The sequence below is a fragment of the Priapulus caudatus genome, unplaced genomic scaffold (assembly GCF_000485595.1).
Source record: "Priapulus caudatus unplaced genomic scaffold, Priapulus_caudatus-5.0.1 Scaffold133, whole genome shotgun sequence".
In the NCBI taxonomy this organism is placed as follows: Eukaryota; Metazoa; Priapulida; class Priapulimorpha; order Priapulimorphida; family Priapulidae; genus Priapulus; species Priapulus caudatus.
In genome coordinates, this window is record NW_014577194.1 from 725,500 (window position 1) to 737,395 (window position 11,896).

The 11,896-nt window shown below is 46.5% G+C and overlaps 1 protein-coding gene across 2 annotated transcripts in view; it reads right to left on the bottom strand.

Annotated features, from left to right (window-relative positions):
• LOC106805934 (cAMP-dependent protein kinase regulatory subunit-like) overlaps window positions 1–11,896 on the bottom strand; it is a 99,163-nt gene that overhangs the window by 16,724 nt on the left and 70,543 nt on the right. For both annotated transcript variants that reach the window (XM_014807722.1, XM_014807721.1), the window contains exons 3-4: window positions 7,718–7,873; window positions 2,860–2,951 (exon numbers count right to left, since the gene is read on the bottom strand). In XM_014807722.1, coding sequence (XP_014663208.1) covers window positions 2,860–2,951; window positions 7,718–7,873 — 248 coding nt within the window. The remainder of the gene's footprint in view (window positions 1–2,859; window positions 2,952–7,717; window positions 7,874–11,896) is intronic.

The following is an 11,896-nucleotide window of genomic DNA, read 5'->3' on the forward strand; positions in this document are numbered from 1 at the left end:
TCTCTCTCTCTCTCTCTCTCTCTCTCTCTCTCTCTCTCTCTCTCCGCTGCTGCTGCTGCTCGTTATGCAGACTTCATCTCCGGTCATATCACGTAACCGACGAGTAATGACAGGAGACGTTGGAATGAGTAAAAACCACACGCTCGGCGCATTGTGCATTCATGATGATGAGACCTACGCAAAGTATAGAAGCCATCGACGACACTGTCGGAAGAAGATCATAGATTCGCAGAGAAACAGTGGGAGCCGTGCAGCGTCTAGGTGTAGCACTGTGACTGAACTATTGCTATATAGTTACAACGCTACAGTGCTAGTTACAGCACTAGTGCTAATTGGCTTACATATTACTTATATCAAGAGCATATAAAGAAGGTTTAAAGGAGCCTTCTTTATATGCTCTTGCTTATATAGGCTTAATAGGCTTATATATACGGCTTCGTTCTGTGATTAGTGTTTGCCCTTCCATGACCTCCACGGGCATGTGAGGGTCGACCTGTAGTGCAATAAACGGGAACGAGGAAGAACTATATATGTATGCCAAGCTGATGTATGTAGCTTATACAGGCTGAATCTCACTAATCCGTAATCAAGTGGTCTCGGCGGCTTCGGCGGTTGGGAACGACGATTTAATCTGCCCGTGTGACTATAATCATCTTGTTTTCGTGTCATAGTACAATCGATTTGCGTCATTGAGCGAAGAGTATTCCTGACTTTGATGTGACAGTACAGTAACCTTGTGTGTCATAAAGCACTCACACTTGATCGCAAAGAAACCCAGTCCACGGCAACAATAAGCTCCACGGGGTAATGTTAACAAGGCGGAACATTACCTTCTACGGCTTGATGATATTATATAAGGGCTACGCCATCATTTCCCATCTAAATAATCCCCGCGAAAAATCATCGCGCGGCAACCGACGTCACTTTCATCGGAGGATCACGCCAAAGACTTCAAAATAGGGGAAAAAAACTAATCAAGTTCGAAATAAGAGTCTCGGTGAACGCAGTTTTTAAGTCGGAGCTCAACCGCAGATTTACACGACATTAAGATTCTATATCGTAATCCCGCCCGAGGCTCCTCCTCGCCGTACGTATTTCCACTGATATCGAGATACATGCAATAACCGACGTGCGTACAGCACAGCACAGGGACCACTCTGTCGGAGCTATTTATTGAGGCGCGCGTCGCTATGCGGCACGCGTCTACGGGCCATGTGTGTGTGTATGTACGCACCGCTCTCTCTCTCTCTCTCTCTCTCACTCTCTCTACTCGTCCTAGGCTATAAATAAAGCGCTCTCCCGGTTTAGACTTACCACGCCGGCGTTGCTCCGACTCGTCGCTAGATGGGATCGCTAGCGACACGTATGTCTTAGTGTCTTAGTCAAGTTATAGGGTGCATACAACAGTAAGTTCACCGTTGCACTATTTGGTCCCTAAAAAAGGCCTTTTTTGGGATGTTTTCGGTGATATCGGCGCACTAGAGTGCACTAATTTGCATATGAAGTTATGCACGCAAGTTAGATGCCCCGTGGAACGTCTCGAACGCATTTAGAAGTAAGTTGCGTTCTTGTCGTGTAATTGTGCATTGCAGCAAGTGGTTTGCCATGCGAATCCGTAGGACCATTTTTGTGTTTGAAACGGGATCCGACGACTCTGTAGAAAATGCGAGCGGAGCATAGACATGAATCTGTGAGATATTAACACGAATAAAGGTGCATGTTGTGCATGCGACCTCGAACAGTTGTGAGGTTTCTTAATCATTTCTGTTCGAGTTATTCAGGCTTCCTGCCTAAAGACGCCTTCTACTGTTGTACATCACCTTAAATGCTCGCATAACGACGCGCTGAGACGCCGACATTTTCTTTGCCGATGTATCCTATGCGAAGCGACGCAAGAATTGGCAACATTGGCACGCTTTCGTGTTTTCGCTACTACGTATAATAGCAACACCTGCATGCATGTTTAATCAACGGAAACGCTGAAAGGTAGAAAGAGATGAGAGAGAGAGAGAGATGAGAGAGAAGAATGAGGGAGAGCGAGGATCGGAGAGCAGAGGAGAAGAGAGAGCAGAGAGAGAGAGAGAGAGAGGAGGCGAAGGAGAGAGGACGAGAGAGAGAGAGACGAGAGAGATCGGAGGCAGAGAGAGAGAGAGAGAGAGAGAGAGAGAGAGAGGAGAGAGGAGAGAGGAGAGAGAGAGATTGGCGGGTACCGAGTGGCGGAGACATGCATACAGCCCAAAAAACGGACGGACTGACGGAAGAACAGCCAGACAGACAGGAGGAACGGGCGGACCGACCGACTGACCGACTGACCGACGGACAGCGACGACCGACGACCCGACCGACGAGCGACGGACGGACGGACGACGGACGACGCGACAGACGGAGCGACCGACCGACGAGCGAACGCGACGGACGGACGGACGAACGCAGCGACGGACGGACGACGACGGACGGAACGGACGGACGACGGACGGGACGGGACGGTAGCGGTACGGACGGAACAGACAGACAGACAGACAGACAGACAGACAGACAGACAGACAGACAGATAGACAGACAGACAGACAGACTAATATATTTATGATGATTTACCAAAAATATATATAATGCTACTGAAGCGCACCACTGCACTCTCACGCACATTACACACACACCCTGTCGCACAATTCAGCTAAGCCATCGCTATTCACTACAAAAAGCGAACAAAAGTGAAAAGGTTACGGCGATATGAATAGCTGGATTTTTTTCACCTCTCCATCAGCCTATCCAGCCGATGTTTCATCCGCTTCGTATGGGAGGATGACAGTCGAGCGTGCACGGGAGAAAGAGGAAGACAATGATAGCTCTCAAACTCACCTCTTTTCGTCATCGTCTATGTGCGCGAATAGAACATTCTTTCCTATAGCTTTGGATAGATCAGCCCTCGTCTTGTCGTCCTTGGGCACTACCTGCAGTAGGAATAACCCTTCACGTTATTCCCTCAAAACACAAACCGAGCCAGACTTAACCTAACTTGACATTTGCGCAGCGCGTCGAAAGCGCACACAAAAGCAGAGCTTTGATAGCTACTGCCACACGAAAGAGAAGGGACGAAAATATTGCATTAGACGCAATACAATACGCCTATAAGAAAGACGGCTTAGCCTGCGCTTCGACCGATGCAAATTCGTTTTGACAGACGCTGTCTGAAAGCGCCACGTGTTGCTCATGATCAATGCTACTACTTTCTGTAAGGCAGTCTGCGACCGCGCTCGCGATTGAAAGAACAACGATTTAGTGTCTACTTACACGGTGTACGCACCGTCTCACCTACTAAAAATCCCCCGAAATAGCTACGGCCTAATGTGTTCCCACACAGAGATCCTCATCTGCATCGCGTGTCTGGCTTGTCTCTCCAGTACATGTAAACCACATTCAATCCATTCCGTAGCGAGCGCGGGTTTTATTCCAATCCACTAATTAATTACTAATTAATCCACCTAATTAGCGATTCCACAATTTCCCAATCAGGCGTCTGCATAGTTTTACCAGCCACTTTCATTTCATTACCGGATATTTGCGCTACGAGACATTTCCATTTTTTGGAATACTGCGCGTAGCGATGGTGGCGAAATTAGTTATACTATGTTATATAGTTATGTTAAATTAGTTTATTATGCTATACAATCGCACGGCACGACAGTGTGACTAGACACTTTCTACGGGTGAGCATAACAGTTTCTAGAAGAACCTCATAATGACTACTGTGAGCCAATTAAGACTGACACGATGTATGTATCGCTGGAGAACTCTCGTGCGAGCGGCGCATTAAGCCAGCACAGGTCAAAACAACTCGGGATCAGTCTAGAAGCGAATAAAATGCCCCTGGCTTGCGCAATATATTATGCACATGAGCGGTGTGGTGGGTGGGCGTCATATTATGTCGTAAAAGACAGAGCCAAAGTTAATATATTCAAAGGCGGCAGTATATAATTGCATGTGAATCGACGTGCACTGTCACTTACAGCTGTAGTTTTTACACTATTCCGAATGCAGCGAGTAAAATATATCTAGACAGTAATGACTGCACCATCATGTCACTAGAATATTATTCTGTCATCATTCCAACAACCATAAAAGCTACTCTCGCACAAGTTTATATGCACTCACTCTCCTCGCTCGCTCTCATTCTCTTCCCATCCCCTTCTCGCTCCCCATCTCTCTCCCGCGCTCTCTCAACCTCCCCCCTTCGCAATCTATCTGTCTCCCAGTCCTCAGGCTCTGTGCATTGAACGCACCAACGCATGTATCTGTGTGAGATATGTATATCAAAAATATATTGGATCTATACGCATTGCGTGTGGCAGCAATCTCTGGGAGTCCATCTAATCAAAAACCAGGTGCAAGTGGCTGCCCTCTAGTTCCACACAGATCGGACGAACAATACACGATATCCAACACCTACCTGCCTGCTAATCATTGGTAAGATTCATCAGCTATGCACACATGATACCCGCAATAGTTGCCTTACATAACCACCTAGCTGTTACACGCCACAGAACACGCATATTCTACAAACGCATGGACCTAGCTTCAAACGTGCAACACGGTTTCTGCGAACGTCATTATCTGTAATGTCCCCCACCCCCTCCCACCCCACCTGCCGCGTCACCCACCCACCCACCGCCGGTTACGCAAATACGAAGAAAGAGTTATGTACTGGTGGATGCTGTTATAGGTGGAACGAATGTGCTTTTGTTTGCAGCATTCTACAAAGCTTCCAGCGACTGATGTATAACTACCACCGCGATAATATGTAGATCGGTGTTCCTAAGACCACCTTCGTACGTATCGAAGCTATGCCCTACACAAAAATCTGATTTGCAAACAACAAAATGAGAGCTGAGCACAAAGTCGCAGGTAAAACTTTTCCCCCTTTCCGTCACGGCATGCACATGGTCTCTATGTACTTGATGAAACTCCCGATTTAATGGCATGTCAATTAACACTAATTCACACGAACTTAGCGAGACTGCTTAAAACACACACTAGACGTGAGTGTTGGTACACACTGCCCGAAGAGAAACCGTTTAGCATTAATTAATTAATTCAGCGGCAAAGCTGACGACGATGTCACTCAAACATAGCAACGCTAACACGACAACACTATCGTCTGCTAATCACTATCTACTGGCCTTATGACGTTACTTTACAGTAGCGGGGCGCGTATGAAGCGATATTTCGAACTACGGAAACAAGCGTGAGATACAGGATCGCGTTATACGGGGATAATCACATTATTGAGTAATTAACGCGACAAAAAGAGCTATCACGCGCTATTTCTTCTTCTTTTTTTGCATTTTTCGATCAGGTTTTTGATTACACTGTGACTCGCCGATGCTGCACTACAACCACGCAGTTAAAGCTTCTGCGCGAAGCCAACGACTTGGGGACAGTCTACGTGACATTGGCTATTTGAAACCCGCGATTCTACCGGCACTTGGAGCGTTTCAATAAAATATAATGCTAAATAAATACGAAATCAATTTACTACCAAAGTCTTAATTAATGTTTCTCTACTCTCTTTCGCCTATTATTGCCGACAGTTTCCTGTAAATGCCGCGCACACGATCCTCTGCAACACACATGTATACCGCACGCACATTGCCGCACACTGACACATATAATTATATACATATACACATTTATGTATTTATTTTTATTTTTATGTGTATATGTATATATATATATATATGTCAGTGTGCGGCAATGTGTGCGCGGTATACATGTGTGTTGCAGAGGAGCATTTGCACGCCATTTACAGGAAATTGTCGGCAATAATAGGCGCAAGAGAGTAGAGAAACATTAAGACTTTGGTAGTAAATTGATTTCGTATTTATTTTGCATTATATTTTAATGAAACGCTCCAAGTGCCTGTGCGCGATTCAGAGGCTCGCGAGAATCTCCCAGTAGTACAGGGAAAGCTCGACTTTCGCTACTCGCCGTTTCACACGAGGTTCACGGGCCCTTGATAGATGATGACAAATCGCGAACGCAATGCGCGAATGGACCGCTTGATGTATAGTCAGTGACGCACTAGCTTTAACGCTTCATTGATAACGCGGCCTGAAATTACGTGAAGCTAAATTGCTACGTGCGAACACCGAGAAGCACATAGTACTAGAAATGGAGATGCTAGATGAAGCACAACTACCACTCGCCGCTAAACAGATCACCCGCTCAATCATAGCGCCCAATAGACAACCGAGAATAATAGCGAATGTAGGGCAATGCATTACCCTCAAATCAGTTTTCGTAATACTGTGGATCTATATATCATATATATATCATAGATATATATTATAGATATCAATTAAGAATATTTATTATAGACGTATCTAGGGTAGCGGCCTGCCCACGGGTAATTTCCCTTGCGAACCTTTTTACTTACAACTGACCTTTTCAAGACCCTGTTGTTCCTTACCGTGACCACACTGGCTTTCACAGCCAGTTAAGCTAGCTTCAGCAATATGCCTGCCTTGGTCCGCATTATAGCGATGGAAGCTACAGAGATAGAGAGCTACAGGCGACCGTGCCTGACATTACAGACGACGTAGCCGCCACCACCCGAGTCCCGGCAACAAGCCCTCTACTTCAGCGCCACCTACTATCAAAGATACCCAGCAAACCCCTCCCCCGCGTCACAGTCAGAGCTGGGTACACGTAAGAAACACATTACTATGTTCATTAGAACACATTACTATGTTCATTAGAACACATTACTATGTTCATTAGAACACACTGCTGTGTTCATTAGAACACATTGCTATGTTCATTAGAACACATTGCTATGTTCAATCGCGCACAATACTATATTCATTAGAACAAATTGCTCCATTCATTAAAACACACTGCTGTGTTCATTACGCGTTCCCGACAATGCGAACCTCTCTCTCTCTCTCTCTCTCTCTCTCGGCGTGGCGGCAGTCGTTCATGCACATACCCAAACTGCATGTGTAGCGATGCTGCGCTCGAGCTCATTAATTAGGCACGTTGCCGAGTGAGCGGAGAGCGGGCGACAGCCGGTAGCAGGGCCACAGGTGGTACAGGTGTCGTACAGGTGGTAACGACTGACTAGAGTGAATGGTCACTTAGAGAGCGGAGAGCAGGATACGTGATACGCGACATCATGAGATGCGGCCCTCGTAAGACGGGGGTCGGCAGAATGGGAACCTGGAGAACCCAAGAGGTGACAGGATAATGCCCGGATGGCGGGCACGGGAATCGCCGGGGTATATAAGGCGAGCGGCACTCAGGCACGGGGAGCTCGACTCTCTCTCTCCCTGTGTTCTACCTTGTCACGTTGCATTTGTACGCTACGTCTTGTACTTGTACTATTATGGCTATCAATACAGTCGCTTGTGGTACGTTACTTCGCTAGTTCGTGTTTGCGTCTTGTCTTTGCGCATCTTATACCCTGTTCTCTTACCCGCTGCCTACCTCACCTAAGTAACCGAAGTACGAGGTTACATTTGGCGCCGTAACCTAAGGAACTTGTGGTTTTGTGTTGCACGCTTGTTAGTTCTACTGCTATTCGACACGGATCTACAGGCAAAATTGCTAAGGTAACACCCAGCGACCCCTTCGAATGAGAAGAAAGAATTGAAATTGAATTGAATTGAATGTGAATTGAGCCAGAGCGAGAGCGCCATCTGTCGTTGAGTTTGGCACCTACCTTCTTCACGTATGTGGTCGCGTCCTCCTCCGTGTAGACCTCAGCACTGACGGCGCCACGCCGTGTCCGGCCCTTAGGGGGCCCCTGCGACGGCATCGGCAGGTCGTCGTCATCGTCTTCCTGCACTGGCTTATGCTTGGGCTTCGACTTGCCCTCCTGTGAAACACACAAACGCAAACATTGTCGTTACTATCCTGCTGGATCACACGCACGCACTCACGCGCACGCACGCACAAACACAAACATCGTCGTTAGTATCCTGCTGAGTCACACGCACGCACGCACGCACGCACGCACGCACACACTAACAAACACAACATCGTCGTTATACTATCCTGCTGGATCACACGCACGCACGCACGCACGCACGCACGCACAAACACAAACGCAAACATCGTCCTTACTATCCTGCTGAATACTGCTGGGTCACACGCACGCACGCACGCACGCACGCACGCACAAACACATGAACATGAACATAAACGGTTAGCGGTCTTATTAGCGGTCAACATTTAGGTCACATTAGCGGTCAACATTAGCGGTCACATCTCTGGCACAGTTGCCTGTATATAACGGACATTTTAGAAATTAGTTATACAGTAAAACCACTAATGGAAAGTGTATCAATCTATAAAGGAATTTGTTGGGTTTCACTCGGGTGACGCTTATATACAGGCACATGTATAATATCAGGAGTAGATAATAGGGAATTACCTATTATCTACTCCTGATAATATATTGTTTATATCCTGCAATCAATGACATAAATCAGGAGTAGATAATAGGGAATTGGCAATAAGCAATTGGAAATAGGCAATAATAGGGAATTCCCTATTATCTACTCCTGCATAAATGCAACTCTCATGAATGCAAATCATCAGAGATTGCATGTTCATCCTAGACTGACTCCGAGTCCCCGACTGCCACCAGTTCATCGATTCTCAACGATTTACGGTCGAGTGAGTACGAGCCAGTGTAATGTTCATCCTTGATTATACTGGTCATTTATACTGACACACCGACATTGACCAATTCTCAAACACTTTACCATTACCCACTTAGTTTCCCCAGTGCAATCCTGTGGTACTAAACTCGCAGAAGAAATGATATATCAATCACTGAATGAACGGGTATTAGGGGTAATACTGGGGTATTATATCGCAGCAATGTGTGAGGTAATCATAATAATAGCAGGCGTACGACGATCAGGGGTTATTGCCCCGTACTGGCCCTTTATTAACTTAAGCCCGAAGTTAGTAAAGGTCGCGGCCAGAATCACAAGTCACGGCGAGGGTTTATCTGAGACTACAACCAGCGCATGTATGTCCGCAACCTTTCATAAGGTGTTATGAAAACGGATGATGGATGGTGAATTCAGCAGGATACGAAAGCGCCCCACGACATATCAGATGGTACCAGGCGGCAGAGCTAGTCTAGCGACTTGTATACGCCTGCACGATTGCCACAAATGCGCAAATTCGTTATCGGATATCAGGGCTGACGTAGGCTAGCGTATCAACTAGGCGCGTCGTGTGTAAGCTAGAGGCGAGGAGGGATGAGGCAGGGGGGCCAAGAGGGAGGCAAGAGGAGAAGACGGAGGAGGAGTGGGAGGGGTGAGGGGGGGGAGGAGGATGAGGCAGGGCAGGGGAGGAAGAGGAGAGGAGGAGTGAGGCATGAGGGGCAGGGGCAGGGGGAGGAGGAAAGAGTGAGGAGATGCGAGGAGGATGGGAGGAGAAAGGAGGGAAGAGGAAGAGGTCGAGAGGGATGACGGCAGAGCGGGCAGGAGAGGAGGAGAAGAGGAAGGAAGAGGATGGAGGCAGGGGCAGGGGGAGGAGGAGGAGCAGGAGAGGAGGGAGGAGCAGGAGGAAGAGGAGGAGGAGGAAAAAGATCGAGGAGGAGGAGCGAGGCAGGTAGGCAGGGAGGAACGAGGAGAAGGATGAGGAAGGGAGCAGGAGGGAGGAGGTAGAGGGTAGGGGAGCGCGAGGAGCAGGAGGATGTTGAGGAGGAGGGAGGAGGAGGAGGGAGGATGGGAGAAAGATGATGGGATGGGAGGGCGGAGGAGGAGGGCGTAGGAAGGAGGGCAGGAGCAGGATGAGGAGTGGGAGGTGGTGGCAGGAGGAGCAGGAGGAGCAGGAGGAGGAGGAGGAGGAGGAGGAGAAAGAGGAGAAGGATGAGGGAGGGAGGCAGGAGGAGGAGATGTATACCACGCTCATATAGCTGTACTGACCTCATTAGTGTGCTGCTGCTTGGCTGCAGAATACGGGCTTCGTATTACGTCATCGTCTGAGCCATATTAAAAGTTTTATGATATAAGGGCATAATCAAATCAACGGCGTGCGCTCGTGTGTGGAAACCGTTTCCATTTAGAAATTTACCATTCTGCATGCAATGCGTTTTCAATAGAAATCAAAGCGGTCAATGGCGTGGATTGCTCCATGATGTTTACCAAATGAACAAGAGATCAGTCCATTGATCTTATTATTACTTTCATCGTCGATTTTGCACAGTGCATGCACGAGCGACCACTGAATTGAAAAATCAAAACAATTCACACACCGATCACGCGGAGTCGAGCTGGTCACAGACACTAAACTGGTTCATACATGTTTACGCGCCCAACAGACATCAAAGTCGAAACCGAATACGACATCACAACTCATTCGAGTACAGACCTCAACCGATCTCACTAAATCGTCGCCAGTACAGATAGACTAGTGGGATTTCTGAATGAAAGTGTCAATGACACTGTAGCTCACCTTGGGTGTGATAGAAGAAGGAGGGGGGATATATAAAGCAAGAGTATATATGGGAGAACTCCCATTATATAGCATATCTCCCATTATATACTCATGATAATTATATATGCATAAGTTTTGATGCGAAAATAAATTTTTCAGATCTGAAAGTCTGAAATCTTGATGAGAGATGGCGCTACGCCTAAATGATGGCCATTTTGGTTTTCGAATATCGCGCAAATAAAAACAATAAAATATTCCAGTCAAATTACTGTAACGAAGAATCTAAAACACAATATTACACGTATATAGGTATGATTGTAGAGTTGTTAACCAGTTAGACGAAATAAACGAAATAGGACGTTGTCATCTCTCCCATAGGAGTAACAACTGTTTTGGGGCTAGCCTTACACATTCACGTACCAAAATTTTACAAAATCGAATGAATTTAGATGACCATTTTTATTTTTGCCAAAAAGTGGGCGTGGCTCGAAAGTAGGTTGACTGGCGTGCTCCAAAATACGACGTTCAAACCTCTCCCATAGGAGTAACAACTGCATGCGATTTGAAACATGTGGGTCAAACTGTTCTTAAGTTATCGTTGACCGTAGGCAGACACTGAAATGCATAGTGAAATTGCCAAAATCTACCTAATTTGCATAATAATTAAAAAAAATTCAAAACCTGTGTGATATGTTTTGGGGCCAGTCCTCATTCATTCACATACCAGAAATGAGCAAAATCCATTGAACCTGAAATGACTTATGACCATTTACATTTTTGCCAAAAAGTCGACTGCGTGCTCCAAAATACGACATTCAAACCTCTCCCATAGGAGTAACAACTATATGCAATTTGAAACATGTGGGTCAAACGGTTCTTGAGTTATCGACTTATCGTTGACCGTAGCCAAATGTTGACGGACGGACGGACGGACGACGGACGACTCCCGATGGCAATAGCTCATCTTGACGATGTCAAGGCGAGCTAAAAATGTGAATGTTAGAGGCATTTTGGAGTAAAAGTTGGGAACCAGACTTTTTAACATAATTCGAGTATGTTGAATCCGATAAGCCTATATCCTAATTTGCATAAACAAAATGGCCGTCAAATTGTCATTTTTGGACCTTTCTTGAACCATTTTCTACAATAACTTTGTACCCAGGCAAGCAAAAATAAACAACAGAATGTATAGACACGTCTTTTGAAGATGAGAGAATAAGATCAACACATTTCCGAAGTAATAAGTGGTAAACATATCCACACATAATCCGACTAGCCTAAGACGGGCAGCACACGAGTTGATATGATCTCACGAGGCTAACCGCACTTCCCATTTATGTACTACGATAACGACTTGACCGCATCATCTTCTCTCGAGCTGCCGCATGATTGAAGGTAATTGGCAACGACAGATGAGCGACTTCGACAGATGAGCGACTTC